The sequence below is a fragment of the Chelonia mydas genome, chromosome 11 (genome assembly GCF_015237465.2).
Source record: "Chelonia mydas isolate rCheMyd1 chromosome 11, rCheMyd1.pri.v2, whole genome shotgun sequence".
NCBI classification, from domain to species: Eukaryota; Metazoa; Chordata; order Testudines; family Cheloniidae; genus Chelonia; species Chelonia mydas.
In genome coordinates, this window is record NC_051251.2 from 72949715 (window position 1) to 72975066 (window position 25352).

General features: G+C 42.3%; 1 protein-coding gene across 12 annotated transcripts in view; it reads left to right on the forward strand.

Annotated features, from left to right (window-relative positions):
- HDAC4 (histone deacetylase 4) overlaps nucleotides 1–25352 on the forward strand; it is a 459989-nt gene that overhangs the window by 375114 nt on the left and 59523 nt on the right. For all 12 annotated transcript variants that reach the window (XM_027823219.2, XM_043525826.1, XM_043525825.1 and 9 more), the window contains 3 exons: nucleotides 3103–3289; nucleotides 9566–9699; nucleotides 14927–15047. In XM_027823219.2, coding sequence (XP_027679020.1) covers nucleotides 3103–3289; nucleotides 9566–9699; nucleotides 14927–15047 — 442 coding nt within the window. The remainder of the gene's footprint in view (nucleotides 1–3102; nucleotides 3290–9565; nucleotides 9700–14926; nucleotides 15048–25352) is intronic.

Sequence of the window (25352 nt, forward strand, 5' to 3'; positions counted from 1 at the left end):
GACCTGCATTGCTGTTTAAGTATGGTGGATGCTGTTTAAAGTATGTTTGTGTATGTAGATAGATGGCCACATCCAGCAATAGAATACCCACTAACAGAAGGTGTGGTGTGGGAAGCAGTCACTAAAATGGAGCTAAATGCTGTGAAAGCTCAGTTGAAAGTGTTGTTAAAGTTCACCTCACCTTGGTTTTGAATCTGTATTAGCTATTCAAAATATAGTGCACATGTTTGTAGTTGTGGGCCTCTTTTATTCCTCCTATATAAGAGAAAAAGTGAGTCTCTTAAAATAAACAAATACATCTTTGATTAGTAGATGTTAGCAGGCTGAGGATTTTGTTTAAGTCGAGCTGTCAGCCCCAGATTGAAGGGGGAAGAGGAAGGGTATTTTTTGTACAGAATCCTCGGCCCTGGAACCAGCCTCCTCTGGAGGACTAGCACAGCAGAAGTTTGTTGACCTTGTGGAAATGCTGCGAGACCTGTGCATTACAAATAGCAGGGAGCCAAATGTGGATCAAGTGGCTGCAACATCATTACCTTCAAATATCTCCCAAAGGCATCATGTCCTGGCAGCAGTAAAAAGGGGGAAAGTGTCAGCTGACCCAAGTTGTGTTACTGGCCCCACTCCCTTTTCAGTACTTAAATCCCAAGCAACCTAATGTTTCCAGAGCCTACCTAGCCCATGTTCATCTATGTCCTGCAGACCAGGAAAGGGTTTGAGGGCAAGTGGCGGGGCCCCTCTGCCCTTTGTGAGTCAAATGCAAATCAATTGCTCCATGCAACTAATTGAGTCCAGCTGCCCCCTAACTTCTCCCCAGTGTGCTGGGCTTGATTCAAACACTTCAGCATAAAAATCAGAGAGCATATTTTCAATTCATCATCCCATCCATGCTATCTTCTCAAACCCTTGCAGGTCACAGTCTAGAGCCTTGAAGGCCACAGATTGGACAGTCCTGACTCAGAGGTACAGAGTGTGTCTGCCCTTCCAAGCATGAGGGCCACATTGAGTGCATAGTACTTGTGCTCAAAGCTCTGCACTGGTTTCCTTTTAATTTGCAACTGTGAGATGTTTGAGAGTCTTTAGTGTGCGAGTGCTGGTACCTGGCTACTTGGAAGATTCCCTCTCATGGCAGTTCATATTGACGGGGATGTTCTTGCTGTCTGCCCTCTAGACGAGGGTTCTGTGCTTTTGAACTTCTTCCCCTTGGCAGTCTGCCAGTACCTAGGTTTGGTGAGCTGCAGAGACCAGTGTAAGAGCTTTCTGTTTTTTCTAGCATCTGAGTTCTTTAGTTACGTTCTAGATTTCAGCTTGCAGCCATGCTTCTATTGCCCATTATTTATTTGATTTACACAAACATGAGCCTATTGCCTGAGCATTTGGGCACATTTGCATTAATAAAACATACTTAAGCAGCGTTTACCATCATGCTGCTAACAACTGGCTGCTGCAAGAATCCTTCCCAAATGTACAGCTTCCCCCTGCCATAATAAAAATATAGACATAAGGTATTAATCTCAGACAATTACCTGAGCAACCCTAAAAAGAAAACATCATTCACAGTTCAGACAAAGACTGAGCGTTTTTCTATATGGGGATACTCCGAAAAGCTAAGTGGAATTAACTAAAGATATGAAGTTAAAGTGCATTAGTTTAAAACTTATTAACCTCCCATGTGGACACTCTCATTCAGAAGTAAAATGGTCTTAGTTCATTTTAGTTTAATCCACTTTGGGAACTAAGGTCAGTGCTCTGAGGTTGCACTGGGCATTCTCTCCCTCAGGTGCTTGCTGGCTGGTTCTTGCCACATGCACAGGGTTGGTCTAACAGTGGTCTAATTGGCAGCCAGTGGGCCAGATCTGGCCTGCAGTACGGTTCCATATGGCCATCAGAAGCGTCCACACACACCCAACGTCCCACCCCACAGCACACCTGCTCTGCAAAATGGCATCATCCGCGCAGCATAATCTCATATGCTGTACGTGAACAATTATACTGCATGGAGGACACCATGTTCTACACCATGTATTTCTGTATGTGGACTGCAGAGGTGCCCCACAACTGGCATCCAGCCCACAGCACTGAAAAGGTTGTCCCACCCAGTGCCCTGTGTGGTAGCGAAGGAATATTTCCCCTAGGTCAGCTTGGCAGGGGTCCTGGGGTAAATTTTGCCTTCCTCTGCAGGTTTCTTGCTGAGATCATCTGGATGTATCTTGTGTAATTGCCTGCCATTGCAAAGACCTCAGGCACTGGTACACCTCAGTACCCCCTATTCTCCACATGTGACACATAATAGTTTGGTCTCCTGATGTCTATAATACTTTGGTTTAATTTCAGTTATTGGGTTTACTGTGTGGGTGTCGGGTGGTCCTGGTGGCCTGTGATATACAGAAGGTGACACTCATCTTAAATTCTTTGACTATTTCTAAAGTAGTTTATGCAGTTTATGCAGTTTATGCAGGGTTTTAATGTGATTTAACTTAACACCTTCAGTTAATTTGTCTTAATTGTTTCTGAGTGTCCGCACAAGTATATGAGCTTGGCACTGCCTTGGTCCTGACACTTGTCTGATAGATCAATATGGGAAAGCCATTTAGTGAAGGGTCATCCGTTGGGAACATTCTGCCATCAGCCCTGATCCATTCACAGGTAGGGCCTCTGGGTAATAACTCATGTGCAGCTCTCTACTATTACACACATTCAGAAGGAGAGTGGTGGTCTTGAGTAGCAAAAATGTAAATCATGTAAGGCTGCAAAGTCAGCATGTGGGTTTGTATCCAAAAGCAAATTCGAGCTTTTTAAAAGCTGCACTTGAATAGCTGTGTAAGGGTGCGTAGACTCTGTAGTGTGAGTGAGTGTGTACTATGTCCCTGATTCAGAGCTCATGGAATTTAATGGGACCTTTTCCACTGTTTCCTTGGGCTTTGGATCAGGCCTTTATTTTAGCACACCTCCATATATTTGTTTAATGTATGTGTGTGTTCACTGTATCCAGGAAACAAACCAAAACTCCAAACAAAATTGTTTTTAAAATTCTATGCCAACATTTTTTTATTGTGATATTTGCATGAACCGTCCCCTTATATTCCTTTCCATCCTCCCCAACAGCAAGCCCTTCTCCTGGAGCAGCAACGCATTCACCAGCTGAGAAACTACCAGGCATCAATGGAGGCAGCTGGCATCCCAGTGTCTTTTGGAGGACATCGGCCTCTGTCTCGTGCGCAGTCCTCACCTGCATCTGCCACCTTCCCCATGTCCGTACAGGAGCCACCCACTAAGCCAAGGTTCACAACAGGTAATGTTTCAGGGCACTGGAGGGTGATTGGATGTGGCTGTGACCGTGTAGAAGTGGAATGGGTGACGCTAACACATCATTGGAGGAGGCAAGGATTGCCCTCCCGTGAAAAAGCCACCCCCAAACCTGGTGTATTCCCAACTATCAGTTGGAGGCCAGGACATTATTCTGGCTGTGGATAACCCCAGGCTCTGTGGCTAAGTAGGGGATGGAACAATCTGGGTCAGTCATTGTACACCATATTCCTTCTTCCCCTTCCTTCTCCCCTCCCCCAGTCCACACCCTCCATCACCAAAGGGAGAGATCCTAGAAAGGGAGAATACTATATATGTATTTTAAATAAGCTTTAAAAAAAAAAGTGAAAGCGATGCAGTGTTATGACTGTACACTCCCAGAAACAAGGCCAATTCAGACTAAACCATGCGGTTGATGTCAACATGAGGAAGGAAGAAGCACAGCATGATTGATAAAGGACAATATACCAAGCAACGCTTCTAGCCTGAACTCTGAATTTACTTCCAAGCAGATTTTGGACCATGTTCTCTGACCCAGTTCAAGCCCTTTTGCGCCTCCTGAGTGTCACAAAGAGGCTATGGTCTGGCTGCAGCAGCCTAGTTGTGAATTTCTCCCAGGGACGGGGGAAACTTTCAGTTGTTGTATCATTGGCATAGGAGCTAGCTCTGCCAATCAGCTCCTGCTCTTCCCTGGTGTAAGGAGCAGGAAGGGGGTATGTCAGAGGCAGATCACTTTACAGATGCCATATGGTAGCCAGTTGTCTTAAGGTAGGATAGCTGTCTGGTTACCTGATGGCCTGACCCTCCTGCACTGAATGGATTTTTGTGTAGGAGAGAGACATTGGTTTTAAATAGATTTTTTACAGTTTGATTTCACTGTTGCATTGCGAGAGAGAGGGCGAGAGAGAAAGAAAAGAAAATTATTCAGTCCATACTGTAAGTGGTCTGGCAGCTGAGCTTAAATTGTAAATATGCAATAATGGGCTTTTTTATAACATGGATATTGTTTTCTTGTTATAGTCCAAACTAGCCCCATCATGGAAGATAGGTAGGCACAATTCCTCATTCCTGGATCAGCTACCAAAGTGTGTAAATATTTGTAGGATGCTGTTCTCCCCCAGAGACCAAAAGAAAGAAAAGTTTGCTCCTTCCTAAGCCATTAAGGACCATCATCAAAATCCTTTCAAATGCATTCTATTTTCTTTGAAAAAAGAAAAGGAGTACTTGTGGCACCTTAGAGACTAACCAATTTATTTGAGCATAAGCTTTCGTGAGCTACACCTCACTGTAGCTCACGAAAGCTTATGCTCAAATAAATTGGTTAGTCTCTAAGGTGCCACAAGTACTCCTTTTGTTTTTGCGAATACAGACTAACACGGCTGTTACTCTGAAACCATTCTATTTTCTTTGGTAAATTCTGTTTTGGGTAATCACTCATTATATGGAGTTTTTCAATTCCTATGTTAGGTAGTTACAAAGAGTTTTGTAACTGATTTCTTCCCAACGTACCAAAGGCCGTTTTGTGAATGAATGTCTTACCAAATAATGAATGTGACTGTGTGCAAAAAAGTCTCAGGCCAAATCACAATTCCTGTTTTTCTTTTCTTTGTGCTAAATAACTTTAAGTGGATAAACCAGTATTTTTCCACACCAGGAAAGACAATCAGCTTGGTCTGTAAGTTTGTTGGCCTACATTAATAATAACAGTTAGAGGTAAAGTATGAGCCTTTGGTGCCTGTGCATGCCGGCTGGGAATTTGGACATGCATGTCTAGCAGTGCACATACTCAAGCAGTTGCCTGCTTATTGAAAATCAGGCCTTATAATGTCAAGTTTTTATAATGTCTGCATACCTGGATTTCTAATGGAAACAACAATAAGCAGTCAGTAGTGGCACCAGAAAGGGCAAGGATACAATAGTGTGTGTTGGGATTTTCAAAGGATCCTAAGGGAATTAGGCACCCAAACCCCATTGAAGGTCAGCGGACAGTGAGCACCTAGTTTTCTTAGGCCACTTTGAAAATCCCAGTCTTCAAGATTATGGATCCTACATACATTTTTAGAAGTTGAGTCATGACTTGCCCTTGTCTGTTTCCAGCTTCACCATTTAAGTTGCAGTATCAGTCGTGTGAATCTCTATAAAATTTGACTGTACAGTAACATATACTATCATGGGATTTACATTGTACCTAAATATGTGCCTCGTAATTTCAGTTGTAATTATATATTAGAGTGGAACAATAAAAGTAGTGATTTTGAAAACTGTAAATAAATCTGCTCAAAGTTCTACAATTGTAGACGTCAAATTAAAGAAAATAAGTGTTCAGGTAGGATTAAAAAATTGTTTAAAACGAGAAGAAACCCACATTACCTTTACATTGTATGAGACACACAATACTGTGACAAGACAATAATGTGCAGAGTACTTAGTGTATTTTATCTGGTTAATATCCTTTTCACAACATTTAATTTGTGAAATGTTTTTAACTCTAGGGGCCCGATTCTCCGCTACCTTGAACATTGTGCAATCATTTATACTCATGCAATGAGTGGAAAGTGGGGTGTAAAACCCTTTAAAATTGGAATGGCAGCATTTTGGACTTGCACAAGTACAGATGACAACCAACATAAGGTGCAAGGAGAGTCACAACCCAGCTGTCTGTACCATTGAAATTGGGTAATAGAAAATGTTGAGGAAAAGGAATATTTTTATGTTCTTTCCTTATACCATTATAAATGGTGCATTTAAATCCTCCTCTGCCCTTATTCGAATTGTGACTCTTTCTTTCTTTTTCTTTCTTGAGCGGGGGTGAGGGAGAATCTTTTAGACAAGTGGTTTTGGTACATATCTTATTACCTTGGCTGGAAAGGAATGTTCCATTTTATTACTGCAGCTCAGAGTAACAGAAGAGCTTTCAGATTTTAAAACATTAATATTTCAGTGAGCTAGGCACAGAATGTAAAAGCAAAATGTTTCAGGCATACTCCATTCACATTCTAGAAGAGATTTACCTGATTAGATTTGGTACAGAGAGTTACTTTCTTGAATTGAAGTTCTGCCCACTTGATACTGAAAATACTGATTTGGAGGGTGGGGAATGAAAATTTTTTACGATATTTGTAAAGACAAACAGAGAAAAGCTCTAGGGCATTCTGTCACAACGTGGTCTCACACACACAGCCATAGTTATACTGGAAAAGATTCAGTTGTAATGGTGACTATTTTTGAAGTCTAATATTGTAATTAAGTGCCTTGAATTTTACAGTAAATTAGGATTTGAAATTAATTTTTAAATAATCCACTTTTTAAGAAGTGGCTTGAAAAGAGAATCTGGGTTTGGGGTCCTAACCAAACTGACCAAAGAGGTCAACAGACTCCAATAGTGCATCTTTAAAAGATCAGCCTCGTGTAAAATAAGCAAATGAATTAAAAATTGCCTCTAATTTTTTATCACTTTTATTTCTAAAGTGTATAGTAAATCCTTCTAATGCATTTTCTTGGGAGAGTTAGGAACATCGATATGCCGTACAGAATCAAATCACTGGGTCTTTCTATTTCATTATCCTATCTCTAGCAGTAACCAGTTCCTAATGCTTGAAGGGTATATTGCAGGGGAAATATGCGGGGGGGAGAGGTGCGGTGCATACTGCATATTTGAGGAGTGTGTTGCATTAGTACATATGAAATTGAAAACAACCCTTCCTACTTATTGCAGGCAATCAGTTTCATGTCCCGAAGCATGACATTGTACTTGTGCTATGTGAGAGGAAAGTAGATGTAAACCCTGCAAACTCGGAATGGCAGTAGTTTGCACTTGCACAAGGGTAAATGACAACCAGCATAAGGTTGGTTACATTAGAGGTCTAACCCTGTGTTCTTGCTAACACAAGTAGATCCATTGACGTTAATTGGAATTCTGGTGCATGTACAATTTTACTCGAATAAGGATTCCCGAGTTGGGCCATTGGTTTGCAGTTATCCAGCTTCTGATCTCCTGTGAAGATGAATTCCATAAATTATTCTAATATTCTGTGTTAAAGCATTTTTTTATTTCTGATGAAGGGCATTTATTCTCTTCTCTGCAGAAGCAATATAATGATCTGAACCTCAAATCATATGTTTATCCTGCCAAGAAAAGCCGGTTGGCTTTAGTACTGACCTTTAAAAATGACTGTTCCCACACCTTGGGGAATATTTTTCCAGCAATGAACCTGTAATGGCCAAAGTAGTTTTGTATTTTAAATTTAAATGGTCAAGCATTTACTTTTTCTCTGTGCAACACAGTGTCCTCAATTAGAGGAAGTTCAGTCCTACTCTTTCCAGTAGCTATAGATGTTAAAAACAGGGAATAATGCATAAATACTATACAAGATAAACTTCAGTGAATTACTGCTGTTGTCACTGTTTAACCGGGGGTGGGAAGAGTTTTAGAATTTAATTAGATTGGACTTTTTCTGAATTATGGTTCCTCTCCAAACTTACCTAAGGAGAATATGTAGCCCATCCCACCATCACCTCCTCTGTAAATGTATGAATTTATCTATATAAAATACTGTACCATCTGTTTTTTATCTATATGCACACACCCCTGTGATATGTACATGCATGTCCCCTATATATAATAGGTATATATTTGAGATAGAGACAGAGCAAAATCCAGTGTTCTTTCCCGGTGCTGAAGTCAAAAACAATAGCTAACCATTCTACTAGCCCACATCCTCTCTTCAACTTCAGTTTGTGTTGCTTGGTATTGCCCAAACAGCTCCTAATGGAGCAGAATAATTCAGAAAGAAGCAGACAGGTGGGCACTCTTATAAATATTTGTTGTAAAGCCCTGATTAATTGAACTTTGGTTAACTTAATCATTTAGTTAACGAGAGCTCCATTCTGTCCTCTGGAGCGATAGTGTGTGTTTTCCTGCACTCAGAGGTTCCAAAACCTGGAGCAGAGTGAGGAATTGCCAGACAACTTCCCCTAATGGCTGAAAGGGCCAGCACTGGCCCAGTGCACAGTGGAAAGGCAGCTTTGGCAAACTGGTTGGCTTTCAAAGGAGCAACACTAATAGCAAATCTATCCTGCATCCTCTGGACCCCCTGATATTTCAAAGATTTTTGGGTGCTCCCCAACACAAACTTATCTCTGACTTAAGGGAAGGCTAGAACTAAACTTTTCACTATGTCCGTTTTGTTTAAGCAAAAAATGTCATCCTTTATTCCCCAGAGTACACAATTGTGGAAAAACTGGTAGTTTTGTTCAGTGGTGTATTTGACCTAAACTCTCAAATCCTGGTCCAGAAGTGTAACTGGGTGGAAGTGTAACATGTATCAGAGTCACCTACATTGTTGAGATTGGATAAATCTTGTTTCACAGGGATTCAGCCTCTTGACTCCCATGTTTAAAGTAAATAACACTGCTAAATTCCCATGTAACACATTGAATAGTTATCCCTAAGTGTGTGCTAATGAACTGCTTTCCATGTACCTTGAATCTTGTGTTGCCAAGTGACCTTGATGTGAAGACTTTAAAGCAAACTATTTTATGGAGCAAAGACCCTCCCAGGGGTGTATCCGCTTGTTCCTTAATCCAAAAACCTGGAAGCATTTTATCAGCAGTTGTAATATCACTTAATGTGAGAGTCATAGAAATGTAGCATCCTTTTATAATGCTTTCTTGTACTCATGTCTGCCTAAATCTGTGCTTTCACCTGCTTTCATTTGTACATCTGCTTTTATAAACCGTACAGATTCGTCCTCTAGTAGTATTAATGATTCATTTCTTTTCCAAATACACTGAGAATTTCCAACAGGGAGAAGTCAGTGCATGAGTGATAATACAATACCACCTTAGAAGTTAAGAACACAGGACTGAGGGAGGGAGGGATAGCTCAGTGGTTTGAGCATTGGCCTGCTAAACCCAGGGTTGTGAGTTCAATTCTTGAGGGGGCCATTTAGGGACTGTGGCAAAAATTGGGGATTGGTCCTGATTTGAGCAAGGGGTTGGACTAGATGACCTCCTGAGGCCCCTTCCAACCCTGATATATATACTATGACTGGAAGGAATCCTGGATCACTGACTCCAGTCCCCACAATTTTACTACAATTTTGTTTTCCTAATGCTCTTCATCCGCTTGTGGAATGAATATTTCCATTGTGTAGGGTTTCTGTTCAATACAGTGTGCTCTAGTCCACAGAGGAGGGTTTTTTTTCCATGTCTCATGAGATAGTTTCTTTATTGCAAGCAATTTTTGTAACTTCTGCTGCAGGCCTTGTCTATGACACCTTGATGCTGAAACACCAGTGTACCTGTGGAAACACAAACAGCCACCCAGAGCATGCAGGGAGAATCCAGAGCATCTGGTCCCGGCTTCAAGAGACAGGCCTCCGTGGCAAGTGTGAGGTAATAAGTACTGCCACAGGAACAGCAGACATGTAGTTTGTCGTGTGTTTGGGAGGGAGAGAACAGACTTGGCACTTTGGTTCTACTGCAGGTTTTCATGTGTGCGTTTTAAGGGACTCCAACATTCTGCTTTTAAAGACCAGCATCCTGAATTTGCAACTTGGATCTCTGATTGCCACATGGGCACACAAACTTGTACCAGATTCTGTTCTTAGATTTTCATGGATCTGACTGCAGGCTGGGTTCTTCCAAATGTGTCTTATGTTTAACCCATTCATACATGACTGTTTCTATTTGTCTGTTTGTACCTGCCATGAATACTTTTCTGGTTGTCCACTTTCATTGCATTACTGTGACTTTTACAATCACAGAATTCATAGAACTCCATAGTGTATGTCTGGCCAACAGTTATTGCAATATTTGCAGTAGGAGTCAGTCATGTAATTTTCTGGTATTACTCTCACTAAAGTGAAATACTTATATAGCATTGACTCTTGCAGGAGTTCAATATCTATTGCTATTGTAAATTAAGTTTTGTATTTTAACCCCAGGCCATAATAACAGGAGTTATTGGTTAAACTCTATCCTTAATTTGCTATTTCCAGTGCTTCTGTGGCATTTTTTTTTCCTTTTAATATCGTGGTGAACTTGATGGTCTAGCTAAGATTGATGTCCTGCAAAAGAAGAAGGGGTTTTAATGGGATTTATGGTCCTGCAGATCAGAGAATCAGTATGGTTTGTATTAATTTAGTTGTCCATCTCTGCTGTGGAGACCAGGAGGAGACTAACAAAGGCACACAGATGTAACTAAATTCTTATAATATTGGTTTATCTTGAGGAAACTGCATATTGCACAGCTTCCTCTGATTAAGCTAGTCTGATTAGAAATAATTTCTGAGCAGTAAGGAAGGTTAACCACTTGGGGGCAGCATTGTCATTAGCTAAACTTCTAGTGCTTGCATCTTTATATAGAGAACAAGAAAGAGTTGAGACTGGTTTGTGTCTGAAAAGTCAAATTGAATTGAACTTTGAGATTATTCTCTCTCTCTCTCTTTTTTGAAAAATATACACAAGACAAACAAACTATTGTCATTTAGGTCAGTTTTTTACAAGCAGTGCTTAAACCATGCAGTATTAATTGCCTCATCTCCTACCTCTGTATCGCAGTCAGTCTCCACGTGGCAATAAAGTGCTTTGATCTGTAAAGTTTAAACAACTGTTACCCACTTTAATTTGGCCCTTCACACTGCTCCCAAGAGCGGAAATATGGGAGTTATGTTTGACACTCAACATTTTTCCTCCCACATTTCCCTGGTCTGTAATTATCTTCTGAACATTGGTAGCCTACAACCTCATCTTGACCCTGCTCTCCTGAAAGCCTTAACCGTGTATTAATCACATCCTATCTTTTCTTTTACAATATCCTTTCTTATGATCTTCCTCAATCTCTAGTCTGTAAACTTCAGGGTGCCCAGAATGCTGTGGCTCCACTGCAGCATCCAGATTCTAATTGTCTTCCTGCTCCTTCTTCTCCACTGCTTTCCTACTGATCTCCAAACCCATCTCACAGCCCCTTCTTGTCTTCAAAATGGTGCCTGGACTTGCTGCTCTACTCCCCCTTTTCCATCCCCTGGCTCATCTGCCTCCTTGCCACCCACTCAATTCATTCGTAATCTTGGAGTTCCTCTTTTCCTCCCCTCTGAGCCACTTTAATTGGGATCACTCATTAAGTTGTACTGACCCACTGAGTCATCTCTCTGGAACTTCCAAGCCCCTGAGTCACATCCTTCCTCTTCATCTCTTCTTAAAACTCTCCTGTAGGTTCTAGCTCTGTAAAGGGTTACACACTGGTGTGCAGTTAAGACTATGTATACAATATATTGTTTTGTATTTAGGCAATATCAGAATGCAGGATGCAAAATATCTATAACAGGTGACTGGGGAGGAAGAATTTTCAGGTTTGAGTGACTTGTGCTGGCATGTTGGAGTCTGCCTGTCCCTTGTTTGCACTGACTCTAAATAACCCTTTTCTCTTCCCCATAAGGCTGGGGTACACTGCAAACTGTTGCAGATATCAAGCTTCATCTATAGGTCTTATGTCAGGGAACTTGAATGGCCCAGAGGAATTGGTAGGAGTGTCCTAGAGTTTGGCTTGATTTTTCATCCCTGACATTGGAAATAGAAAGCTCCTCCTAGGCACGTTATATACTTATTAAATACAAAAACTCTACATTAAAAGGATGTTTTGGTTGTAAAGTGAAGCTCTGAGGTGTGCTTGTCTCCCCAAAGTATATGTACAACTATGTGTTTCCTGAGAAAAATAAAATACGTTTTACTAGAAATACAGAAAAAAGGTTTGAACAACATGAAATCTACAGTATCTAAGAAGACTATGATATTATTTAGAAAAGAGAGTGGTGTTTCTAGCCTCCCATTGGGCACAGACTTTGGGGAGACAAACACAGTCAGAGCTTCACTTTACTTTTTTATTACACATGTAGGGTCAAGTCCTCCACTGGTGTTAATGGTAGTTCTCCTTTGAAATCAGCAGAGATGCAGCTGTTTTCCAGATGAAGTTTTGGAGAACTGCTACCATTCTCCTCTATTTGTGCATAGTCAGATAATACAACTAACACAATGTATTATTCCAGAAAATCTTTAAAAAAAAAAAAAAAAAAAAGGGGGGGGGGGGGGGCCAGCAGTTGAGGACAAGTCAGTTCATCTGTCCAGAGAACAAGAATGGCATCTAGGCAGGGGGAAAACACGAAAGAGAGAAAGGATAAAGGAATAATTGAAACAGATTGATCATGAGCAGGAAGGGAAGGCAGAAAAGAGGGGAAAGAATTTTTTCTTGGAGGTTATTTTCAAACTCGTTGGGGCTAGTGTTTTTGCAGCTGCTTCGTCTGTAACATGACTGTGTATTTTGCATCAGCATTTATCCTCAGAAAAACTTAGCAGTAGAGTTTAAAGAAAATAAAAACAAAAGACGAACTTAACTGGACAGGTGACTCAAATCATGAGAGTGGAAGAAGCTTCCTGCTATGCTTTGTTTTCTTGGTTTAAGGCTTAAGGACTTTATAAAACTACTTCCTGTGCAAATACATTTTTAAACACCTGAATACGGCTTGCACCACGGGTTTGAGGCAAAATCCCTTCTGATTAGCTTGATTTGTGTATCAGCATTATGCCCTACAATGTTGTCTGAAAGAAGATGCTGCCTGTGTACAGTTTAACAGGTGTCAGTGTGGCTCCCTAGGTAGTGCACTCCTCTCTGGAATATCAGATGTAGTTGCCCAAGATTTTGAGCCCACAGCCAGTGGTGAGACTTCTGCACTAGCACAGGTGCTGAATTGTTGGAAGTATTGCTGTGCTCTGAATGAGATGTGAACCACATCCTTCCAGTTTCTGTAGTCCTGATGACTGCCCTCGTGTAAAATTAAAGATATTTCATGGCAGTCCTTTCAAAACAGTAGGGATGATCCTTGGCTTGTGCTCCCATATACATCTCTTCAGGACTGCGAGGAACAGTTTGGCCCTATCTTTAGAGGAAGTTATGCCTTTCTCTTTTAGGAAGTTTTTAAATTGTACATTTTGGACATATAACATAATGCTAAAAGGCAGGAATATGGGAGTTTTAATAAGTTGTCCCTTCTTGGTCTAGGCTGCAGTGGGTCTGTAGAAGAGGTGTGTAACCTGCTGAGCACTTTGTAAAGTGTGCACAACGGCCTTGTGAATGTCTCCAGTGTGCCAATCCTTAGGCAGAGTCTTCCGTAGTTTCTGGTGCTCCTGGGACCTCCACATGCTGTGGACAGAACATACTGATACAGGAATTCTCATATTAGTATATTGAAAATACAAATCATGCTGTCAGGAAAATGCCAAAGTTCATTCTATTCTAAAGGAAAGCCACACAAAAAAAATAACTCATTTTAGAGACACCGTGACCAAAAATACCCCAAGCACATTAGGATAAATTCTAAACCACCTAAAACACCTGTGTTTTTACACTCATATGTTTCATAAACAAAGCAACTTTTGCAGCACACTTAGCCCCCAAAAATTCTCATTTCCACATCACCAAACATAACGCTTTCTTGTCCAAGCTGTGTATTTCCTTTGTGACGTTTTAGAGAAGGTTACAAACCCCTACTTAAAATGGAAAGTCTGTCACTTCCTTAGCTCTGGAAAGTTACTGCCTTTTCCCTAGAATGAGAGAGAATCCAAATGCCATTTTCATGTTTGGTAAAGTTCATTCTTATATCGGGGATCAGGCCAAAGTCTCTGCACTGCTTAAGTCCCACTCAACACCTCAAAATAGCACTTAATTGTTGCACAGGCCTTCTGCTGGCCCACTGCACAGAGGTGAATTTCAGTCGTAGCAATTAGACCTGAGTGAAAATGAGTTAAACATTAAGCCTTGCCCGGAATGCAGACTGAACTTTTTTTGAAATTTGGGAAAAGGTCCAAGTTGTAAAACCTTCTGGGTGAAATCCTGGCCCCATTGAAGTCAATGGGAGTTTTGCCATTGATTACATTGAAGCCAGGATTTCATTCTCTGTGTTCATCTACACTTGCTGGTTCCAGCTGTAAATAAGAGCATGGAGGAGAAACATGGTTCTGTTTTTTTTTCTGGCATACCCTAAATCAGGTCGGAATCTCAAGTCTGACCTTGCATGATCTCCAGCCCAGTTTTTAGAGCAAAAAGATTTTGATTAATCCTTAGTTGCTCCTCTGAAGAGAAGCCCCAAAGTCTTTGCCATTCAGCTATTAGTTGTGGTGGGATTTCTTTGTGCAGGTTTGGAACACTGTTCTTCCATCAGGGAGCAGCTTATGTGGCTGCCTCTTATTCATGGAAATGATTTATACTACTAAATCCTGACACATCAATATGAGAATAGCTGCTGTGCAATTCAGCAAAGGTTTTGGCGCATGTATTTTTTAAGAAGTCCAAAAGGTTATTTTACATGTAAATTAATGGGATTAAGCAGAAATCCTTCTCATGACTAAAAATGTATCTTTGTGAGTAAACAAAATAAGAATTTTTGCATAAGTTTAATAAAAATATTTGTCAGCAGAAAATTGTTTTTAACCTGTAATTTAAATAAAACAAACCCTTAGTGCAATATAACTTCCAACAGTATTTCCTTTTTGCCAAAGGGAAATAAAGAGACAAGCTAGGCAATTGTAGTAAATATAATTGTATCACTTCTTTCCTTTCCCCCTGCAGTGTATTCGTGGAAGAAAAGCAACTCTAGAAGAGCTACAGACAGTTCACTCGGAGGCGCATACGCTGCTGTATGGCACAAACCCTTTGAACAGACAGAAACTGGACAGCAAGAAACTTCTAGGTACAGCAGGGGATCATGCTTCACTATCTCTTTGGTCCTACATTCATAAAGTAACGTAGTTAGCTATAACACTGACCCCGGTAGTTACTGAGTGTACACCACTCTGAATGCCACAGGTCATCTCTGCTGCACTTCAGTGGGACGGGTGATAGAGCGTTTGGTTTCCTCTTCCTCCCAGGGTACATCTATGCTGGGGAAAAAACATGGCAGTGAGTCTCTGAGCCTGGGTCAGGTGACTTCGGCCAGTGCTTCAGGGCTGCAAGTAGCAATGTAGATGTTCCTATTCGGATGGGAGCCCAAGATCCTTCTCCCTCACTGAGTTTCAGAGCTCAGACTCCAGACCGAGTGGGGATGTCTACTCTGCTACTTTTAGCCCTGTAGAGTGAGCCCCAGTCAGTTGACCCAGACTCCTGAGACTCACTGCCGTGGTTTGTTTTTTTTTGCAATATAGAAATACCTTTATTTCCTCTATTTAAAGTGCCAAAGATCTAGAGGGACTGCCACCAAGGAGGAGAAGGTAGTTTAGTCTCCATACCCATTTTACCCTTGGACTCTCTGCTATGCTTGTCACAGGATACCAGCTGGTGTGTAGAATTTGTGATGCTGGTCCTGTCCCTCTAAGAACCGGATTCACACCATCAAACAGTTGTCAGATGGTGACCACTTTCTGCCATTACCTACCGCAGGCAGATTTGAAATGGTGATCTAAAACAGGGCTCTTAGCTTTTCCAGACTACTGTCCCCCTCTCAGGAGTCTGATTTGTCTTGTGTACCCACAAGTTTCACCTCACTTCAGAAACTACTTGCTTACAAAATCAGACATAAAAATGCAAAAGTGTCACAGCACACTATTACTGAAAAATTACTTGCTCTTTCATTTTTACCATATAATTACAAAATAAATCAATTGGAATATAAATATTGTGCTTACATATAGTGTATAGTAGAGAGAACCGTATAAACAAGTCATTGTATGAAATTTTAGTTTGTACTGATTTCACTAGTGATTTTTCTGTAGCCTGTTGTAAAACTAGACAAATATATAGATGAGTTGATGTACCCCCGGAAGACCTCTGCATACCCCTAGGGGCACAAGTACCTCAGTTGAGAACCACTGATCTAAAAGAGAAAGGTTCTGTATCCCCTTACCAGTCCCCTAACCGATCTAGTCCCATGTTCATCTTTTTCTGATGGTCCCATGCTTCATTGTTGTCAAGTGGATGAATTTTGTGTGTGTTATATGTGATATGTATCATATTAAAATTACGCAGCCCTGTTAGAGTGCTCATTTCACCAAGCTAGTTCCTGGGAGCTGGGTGGGAAAAGGAAGATCTGCAGAGTAACTGCTTGTTGCTAGGTTGTTTTCCAAGTATTACTTGCTGAGTGGCAAAGCATTCATTGTAATTATATAGTGGATCCTCTGAGGTTATTTTTTCCCTTTGAAGACTGGAGCCTTCCTGAGTAGGGAAGTATATATTAGTCATAGACTGTAGACTTTCCCTCTTTCCTACTGTACAAACTAGGGATTGCTGTTCAGAAAAAGACTGTACCAGTATCACCCAAGTCACATTTAAATGAACGTCTTACCTGAGTATACTCATGCAGACACCTTCTCTTGTTTTGTAATTTTCAAGTGCCTGTTACCAGCATCAGGTGATAGGTTTGAATAATAGTTTTGGAAGTTCTCATCTGGGAGTCCAGAGTAAGAGACATGGTCCTGGAATCTGCAGTTTGAGAAAACCATAGCTGGGATTGATGGTGTGAAAAGGGGATTAACCTGATGGTCTTCAGTGGAGCTAATACTCACAGTAAGAGAGCTGGCAAGGCTTTGCTCCAAGTTCAGTAGCTACGTAAAAACCCAAAAGAGGAAAACTATACAGCAGGTGTTTAAAAATCTAACCAGCACTGTGGTTATTGCTAAGTTTGAGACAGTTACCACCTCTTCAAAATCCAGAGAAATCTGAGCTGCGAACTTCTGGCTGTGTGAGTGGCACATGCACTCTGTAAAGAAAGTCAAACATCATGTCTTTGACAGTATAAAACTCTTGCTCTGTGTTAGACAAATAAGCCACATATACATCTTCTCCCCCACCAGATCATGACTGCCACCTTTTTTAAATGAAACCGAGCATGCCATCAAAAACGTGTGCAGCTGTGGGTGGTGTTAATTAGGTAGAACAGTGATATTCCAAAGGTGTATCTGATACTTGGAGTAGTACAGAAGCTAAGGACTGCTGCCTATGCCCCACCCATATGCCTTGAGGTCTGGATTGCCTTGAGGTCTGTGATATAATCCAAGCATTTTCCAAGCACTTACGATTCATAGGAATATAAGAATTGCCAGAATGGATCAGAAACACGGTCCATTTAGTCCAGTATCCTGTCTATGACAGTGGCCAGCACCAGGGGCTTCAGAGGAAAATGGAAAAAACTGCACAGTAGGTAGATGTGGGTTAATCTGCTCCCATAAAGGTCTCACTCTAATCCCTAATAATTAGAGATTGTCTTAAATTTTGAGGCATGAGTTTTAATATCCTTTCCAATCTACTTTTTTCATACAGGTTATTATAACTGGATATTCTTGTTATGCATGTAAATACCAAATCGTCTTTAGGTATTCTATTATAAATATCACATTTATACATTGTCAATTTACTATTATAAATATTATAAAATTCCCTCTTTGAATCTTGCTAAATTCTTGGCCTCGATGATCTCCTGTAGCAATGAGTTCCATGGTCAAATTATGCACTATCTGAAAAAGTATCTCCTTTGAACAGTTTTGTATTTGGCACCTTTTGGTTTCATTAAATGTCCTCTTGTTCTTCTGGTACAAGACAGGGAGAACAAAAGCTCCCAATCTACTTTTCACCATTTTCTATACTTTCATTACTTCCCTGCTGGAAAATTGTCCTGCAAGTCACGCAGTGTAAAATCCATCTACGGATGCTGTTCGCTTTTTCTCTAAGTTCGTTGCTGTTGTGAAAAGAAATAGTTTTAAATGTTTTACTTAGATGTCTGTTTTCATGATGGGCACACTTACACATTTTGACTGTTCAGAAACATGATGCCGTCTTAAGATTCCTGACAGATATAAAGTATTTTATCCACACAAAGGGTACATAAAAATCAGCCTTTTTTAAAAAAAGAAACCAAATTTTTATTTCAATCAGATAATCATTATCTAGTAAATAAGAAATGTCATTCACCTTTCTCTAACAAAAAGTGTAAAAAAAAAATCAAGACCCTGAATAAATGTATATTAAGTTTTATATAATTGTTTAAATAAATGTGTATAGATATACTATATTTTTCTGGTTAGCAAATTAGTACCAAATTATATCAACAAGTGAGAATCTATCTTTCTTTAGGAAAGTAACTAAAAAAGTACAAAAGTAGAACAAGAATTAAAATTGATGATTTAAATCAGAGTTTCCTGCTTGCTGATTTTAAACACTGATTAAATTTGATTATGTAAATAGTTTTGATTTGAATCAAAAATCTTTGACACTGATATTAGAAGGGCCCCAAAGTAGGCCACTATAAATATTTTATTAATATTTAGCAATCCATGTGTTGTCTTCCAAAAAACTATCATTATTTCTATTCTTCATTGTGTATATATATATATATACTTGCTTATATCCCTTTACCTGCACTTAGGTTTATAGCTTCCCCTGCCAGCTGCAATCCATAGAAAAATAGTGGTCAGGAATATTAGACCTTTAGATTTTGCCACATTGCCAAGGAGAGACTAATCTACCACCCCACCGTGACCTGCAGCAGTAGCACTTCTTATTACTGAAAACCCTGACACCTGCCGTTCACACAGGGACACATACTACCCTTTATCTTTATATAGAAATCCTGGTTGTGGCCACAGGATTTCCACATAATGAAAAAGAGGAAAAAGTGGCTCTGATTTGGCAAAAGTAGTGATATATCCTGCAATCATACCACAAAAATAATTAACCCTATAAAACCAAACATATAATACTGTGTATTTTACTTCGCATTCAGAAGAAAGTTTCTGAATCAAAATTTCCAAACACTTCAGAGTAATTTTAAGGCAAAGAAAAAAATAAATACACAAATATAAGTTAAAAGCAAACACCAATTAGACAGGACATTGAAACAGTCTCTCTTTGCCCACATGTATAAACTAATCAGAAAAGGGAAAACTTGTTTTCAAAAAAATCCTTGCTTTTTCAGTTCAGAAACACATAATTCTAAACACAGAGCATGTCACATCTCTAAAATTGTACCCTATTTAGAGGATAGTTGACAATTACTGACTTCCATTCTGTTCTCTCAGTCCCTTCTGGCCTGAAACTCTCCTACTCTGACAATTTGGACAATTTTGCCAACTTGTACATGTTTGTTGATTGAAATTTTAAAACTACCAGAGAGATCTTGACGGGGAGGGATAGCTCAGTGGTTTGAGCATTGGTCTGCTAAACCCAGGGTTGTGAGTTCAACCCTGGAGGGGGCCATTTAGGGATCTGGGGCAAAAATTGGGGATTGGTCCTGCTTTGAGCAGGGGGTTGGACTAGATGACCTCCTGAGGTCCCTTCCAACCCTGATATTCTAGGATTCTATGATCTTAGATTTAACCATTTACAATGACAGTTTTTAAATGTAAACCATGAAAGACATCCCTCCTCAACATTCACAATTTAGAAGTGTGTGATCAGTCACATTCACAGCATTTAACTGAAAAGACTCATAAGTAGCTGTTGGAAAAGAATAGAGATTCCACAGACATACATGCTTGGAAGGAGGTTGTGGTAGGGGTGGGGAGGACATCCGTGAGACAATAGTGTCTCTCTGGTGGAGACAGGGAAAAGCAGAGAAATAGAAGAGATGGGATTAAAATATTGCGAATACTTATAAGTAAATTACGAAAATTAGAGGAAGGCAAAAGGTCACAGGTAAAGTAGGATAGAGAGAAAGAAAAGAGATGGGGAAAGGAAGTAATAGGAGAGAAGATGGCGTGAAAGTAAATGAATAGCAGAAGGAATGGCTGAAGAGACTATCCTTCAGCAATATGTTATCAAAGTGGTATGTTTTATAGTCCAAACCAACCAACCAAAAAAATGTTTACATATTCTCTAGCAGATATTGTTTTCCTTTGACAAAGCTAGTTCTCCTTTAAGTGCTTGCTCATGTCAATTCCATTCTAGGTGTGTGCACCCCCACGTGCACAGTCGTTGGAGACTTTTGCCTTAGTGGTATCCGTAGGATCAGCTGCGGTGCCCCCTTGAGTTCTGCACTCATGAGTTGGTATATCAGGCGCTGCCGACCCTACACCCTCTCAGTTCCTTCTTACTGCCCCTGACGGTTGGTCGGAGCACCTTGTCTTGCACTGCAAGAGTGTTAGCGGTTCTTTCAGCCCATTGTTCTGTCTCCTTTATAGTTAGTTGTTAGGTGCTTCGTTTGATCATTAAGTGTTAGGTAATAGTTTTAATAGTTAGAGTCCTGGCTGGGACTTTGGAGAGGGGCATGTCCCGTTCCCCAGGCTTTAAGCCATGGTCATCGTGTACCTGGCCAATGCCCATTAGTGACCCCCACGAGAGCTGTTTGAAGTGTCTGGGGGAATCACACAGAAAAGACAAGCGCAGGATCTGCAAAAGCTTTCGCCCTCAAGCTCAGAAGGAGCAGGATCTCCACATGAGGGTCCTTCTCATGGAGGCTGCACTTCGTCCTGCCTCGGAGCCCTCCCAATCGGACTCCACATCTAGTACTTGGGGTCAGCACCAGAACCCACCTGGCACCGTTCCCCCTCGTCGGTGCCCGAGAAGCAGCTGAAGCCCAAGGGCCCGTCGGCACCGCAAGACAAGGGGGCTTCAGGCAAAGGACCTGTGTTAGGCCCCATGCCCACCCCGGAGCTACACACGAGTACCACTGTGGTTGGACCCTCTAGCCCAGCCAGGGATCTGACTCCCGGGAGCGGCAGGGGGCCCCTGTGCCCCTGTGCCCAAGGCAGCCCTGGCAGGCAAGGACCAAGTAGGCTGGCTGGCACCGCAGACGCCAAGCCAGGCAATGGACCCAGTTAAGGCCCAGATCCTAAGGGTAAGCCAGTTATGGGACCTCCCTCTAAAGCAATGGAGAGTCCCCGGACTTCAGGCGTCGATCCCCCTCACCACAGCCTTGGCTTCTGGTTAGAAGACCCAGGGCATGGATCACCCAAGTCATGATGCCATTCCCTGTACCCGCGGTACCACAAGGCCTCCTGCCAGAGATCGCTGCGGCACAGATCCCCATTTCCTAGGCAGTCCCCCCAGCATCAATCCCCCTCAGTGCGGGATCGTTCCCGGTCACGGCACCAGTCTCTGACTGCCCGGTACCACTCTTTGGGCTGGTACCATTCCTCACCCCTTCCTTACCGGTCACCGACAAGGGTCAGCCGACAGACTCAGGTATCTACGCTCCTCCCTGCTTGCCGGAAGGGCACTGGTCTGAGTCGGAGGGAGAGTTCAGCCCCTCACCGATGGCCTGTGAGACCAGCATAGTCCCAGCGGTGGTGGTGGCATGGCAGGAGGGGCAGTGGCCCACTCAGTGGCAGTATTGAAGCCCATGGGGTGTACCTGTCATGCCAGTCCCGTATTCCCACCATTCCTCTCAGGCCGCATCAGACAAACTGCCTCCAGCCCAGTCGGCTCCAGCATAGGAGCATGGTGCTGAGTCCGATGCAGGTACGGCACAGCGGGCCCCAACACCCAAGGAGCCATCCCTGGACAGGCAAGGGAAAGCCACCCCTCTCCCGTGGTACAGTCTTCTTCATCATCTCCAGACGAGGCAGTAGCGGGCCCCTCGCAAGCGAGCAGCCCTCCCCGACGACTTCATAGAGCACCAGGTACTGCTCAAAAGGGTGTCTGCTAACCTGAGCTTGGAGGTCAAGGAGCTAGTGAAGGAGTCTGATGACCTCTTCAATGTCATGCCTCCACTCCAGTTTGGATCACGTTGCCTGTCCAACCAGGGGTCCTGAAAAGTGCCAAGTCTGTGTGGCAGACCCCCTCTTCCATTCCGCCTACCTCCAAGAAAGCTGAAAAGAAATATTATGTCCTGGCAAAGGGAGTTGACTATCAGTACACCCCCCCGCCAGCAGGGTCTCTGGTAGTGTCTGCCATGAACAAAAGGGACAGGCCAGTGGCACACCCAAAAATAAAGACGCCAAGAGACTGGACTTATTTGGCAGAAAAATTTATTCAACCACCAGCCTGCAATTTCAGGTGTCTCACCATCAGACCCTGCTGGCAGGTACAACTTCAACTTGTGGGACTCCATCAGCAAATTCAATGAGGCCTTCTACAGAACTGAGCCCAGGAGTTTGCCACCTTGGTGGAAGAGGGTAAAGCGGTGGCGAGAGGTGCCCTCCAGATGGCCTCAGATGCTACAGACTTGGTGGCCAGAGTGGTCACCTCTGTATTGGTCATGAGGCGTAGCTCCTGGTTACAGTCCTCCGGGCTGTCCCAGGAGATGCAGACTACCCCCACGATCTCCCGTTCGAGAGGGCAGGGCTCTTCTTGGAGCAGACTGATGCACGGCTCCACGGCCTTAAAGACTCCCGTGCTACCCTCCAGTCCTTGGGCCTGCACACTTTGGCCCACAGGGTCTCTGAGATTCAGGTACTTACCTATATGGTCTTTTACAAGGACCACGTCCAACTGCGTCCACACCCAGCATTCCTGCCCAAGGTGGTCTCCCAGTTTCATATGGGCAAGGACATTTGTATGCCCGTCTTTTTTCCAAGGCCGCATAAGTCAGAGGAGGAGCGTCTGCTGCATTCCCTAGATGTCAGAAGGGCGCTGGCCTTCGATATTGAATGGACCAAGCCATTCCCCAAATCTACGCAGGTGTTCGTGGCCAACACAATGAAAGGTCGTCTGGTGTCCGCTCAAAGACTTTCTTCTTGGATCACCGCCTCAATTCGCTACTACTCTGACCAGGTGACAGTGCCACCTCCGGTGATTGTCACCGCCCACTCAACAAGGGCGCAAGCCTCATGGGCAGCTTTCCTACTCCAAGTGCCTATCCAAGACATCTGTAGGGCGGAAACTTGGTCATCTGTCCACATGTTCACATCCCATTACGCACTTACCCAGCAGGCCCAGGACGATGCTGGCTTCAGTAGAGCAGTACTGCAAGCTGCTAGACTGTGAACTCTGAGCCCACCTCTGAGGATACTGCTTGTGAGTCACCTAGAATGGAATCGACATGAGCAAGCACTCGAAGAAAAAACAGTTACCTCCTTTTGTAACTGTTGTTCTTGGAGATGTGTTGCTCATGTCCATTCCATTACCTGCCCCTCTGTCAGAGGTGCCGTCAAGACAGAACTGAGAAGGCAAAGGGTCGGTGGCACCTGATATACTGACATGAGCGCAGTGCTCGAGGGGACGCCGCAGCCGACTGTACGGATACCACTAACGTAAAAGTCTCCAACTGTGCAGATGGGCGCGCGCACACCTAGAATGGAATGGACATGAGCAATACATCTCGAAAAACTACAGTTACAAAAGGTAGGTAACCGGTTTTTTTCATCACTTTGTTCAGAGTTACGGAAATTTTAAATCTAATATTAACACAATCGAGCCCCCATAAAACAAAGAACCCCAAGCTGAAGAGTGCAGTGACATGGGATTTCTACCCAGGGGACCATTTTAGGCTCCAATGACATTAGGCGTCTCTTGGCTTACAGCAAGAAAAAATACAACTCTTAAATCTTTCATTAAAGCAAATCAGTAATCCCCTGTTGAGCAAACAGAAAAAGAGTGAATGAGAGATGAGCTTGATGGGGGTAATGTTTCTGATGGAATGAGAATTGATTGTAAGAATAATATTCATGGATAACGTGTTGGAGCCCATGTGGTGCTGTACTGTGTACTCTAGCTATGTACCACAACTCTCTAAGGAGCCATTTTAAATGCCCTGCTGGAGCATGCAGCACCCATGAGAGGGCCCCGGGACCTCCATTGGGAGGGGCTCACCAGTAGTTTAGAGGCTTAACTGAGCTTACAAGAGAATTCCCACCTTGCCAGGTAGCTTATTTTCCCTGCTCACTTAGCCCAGAGTTATGCGGTGCCATGGGTGTGCGGCTCATTCCCAAGCCATGTGACTATCCTTGCCCTTTACTGCATATGTTACCACCACCTGCCCACGCTACCTGGTTGGCCTCTCCTAGTGTGGAGCTCCTGCTGTTGTCATGGTTCTGTCATGCACTGCACGTGTAGCTGCCAGCGTTTACTATTCTGTGTAGCAATAACCACAGAGACAAAGGAAAAGGGCACAGCACAGCACAATGTGGCTGCCAGTCATCCTGCAGAGAGAAATTAAATTGAGGACCTGGCAGCCACAGATGCACAGGGTTGGGTTGTAGGGGGGAGAAAACTGCAGGTTTCATAAGCCTAGCTGGGACATAACTTTGGAACAGGGACATTTCCAGAAGCCCTGTGTAGATAGCCACTTTTTGGAGCAGGGATGGGGAGGATGAGAATGTCTTTAACAACCCAGCATTGGTTTAGAGTTTACTTTTGCGATGGATCTAGTTCACAATGAGAACAGCTGTCTTTGATGTGTTTGAAAAAAACAGTTTGAGAAGTTATAAGCAGATGAATATTCCTGAAAGCAAGCCCATTTCTGCTTATTGTGCTTTCTTAATTTATGACCCAAGTTTTTTAAAATATATCAAAGGACTAAACTCACAGCAAGTTTGAAGCTTAAAAACAAACCTGTGTTTGAATTACTGGGATGCAGAGAATCTTTACTTTTGTTAATAGAGATGTGTATACTACCATTCGCGCCATTAAAATGGATCAACTGATTTTGTTTGAACTTTCCTCCTGAAATAGGTCTGAGAGTTGGGAATTTCAGCCCAAAGGGAGCCATTTAGAAAGCTGAGAGAAGGAAAACAAGGGGCTTGCATGGAATGACTTTTCATTTATGTTCTTGATGGCTATGATGTCATTTATTCTAGCAGCATTTATTCAGAGAAACCAGGAAGTCTGCGTCTCAAATTTCTCAGCATTATAAGCAGGTTCTTTCAAATGTTGTAGAAGTCTAGTACTAATTAATTGTACTTTTAAACTGCTTTATTCTTGAATCATCTTTGAATCTTTCAAACAAATTTTAAAAGACTTTGCAATCCTCTGTTAACATGGAAGAAACCTATTTAAATCCATTACTGACATTTGAATTGGTAAAATTTGAATATTTTTATTATGTTAGAAATACAATTTATCCGATGGTGTCTGAAGTTCATGGTTAGCTGTGACAAGTTGGTGGCTTTCCTGGCAGGATGTGTAAACT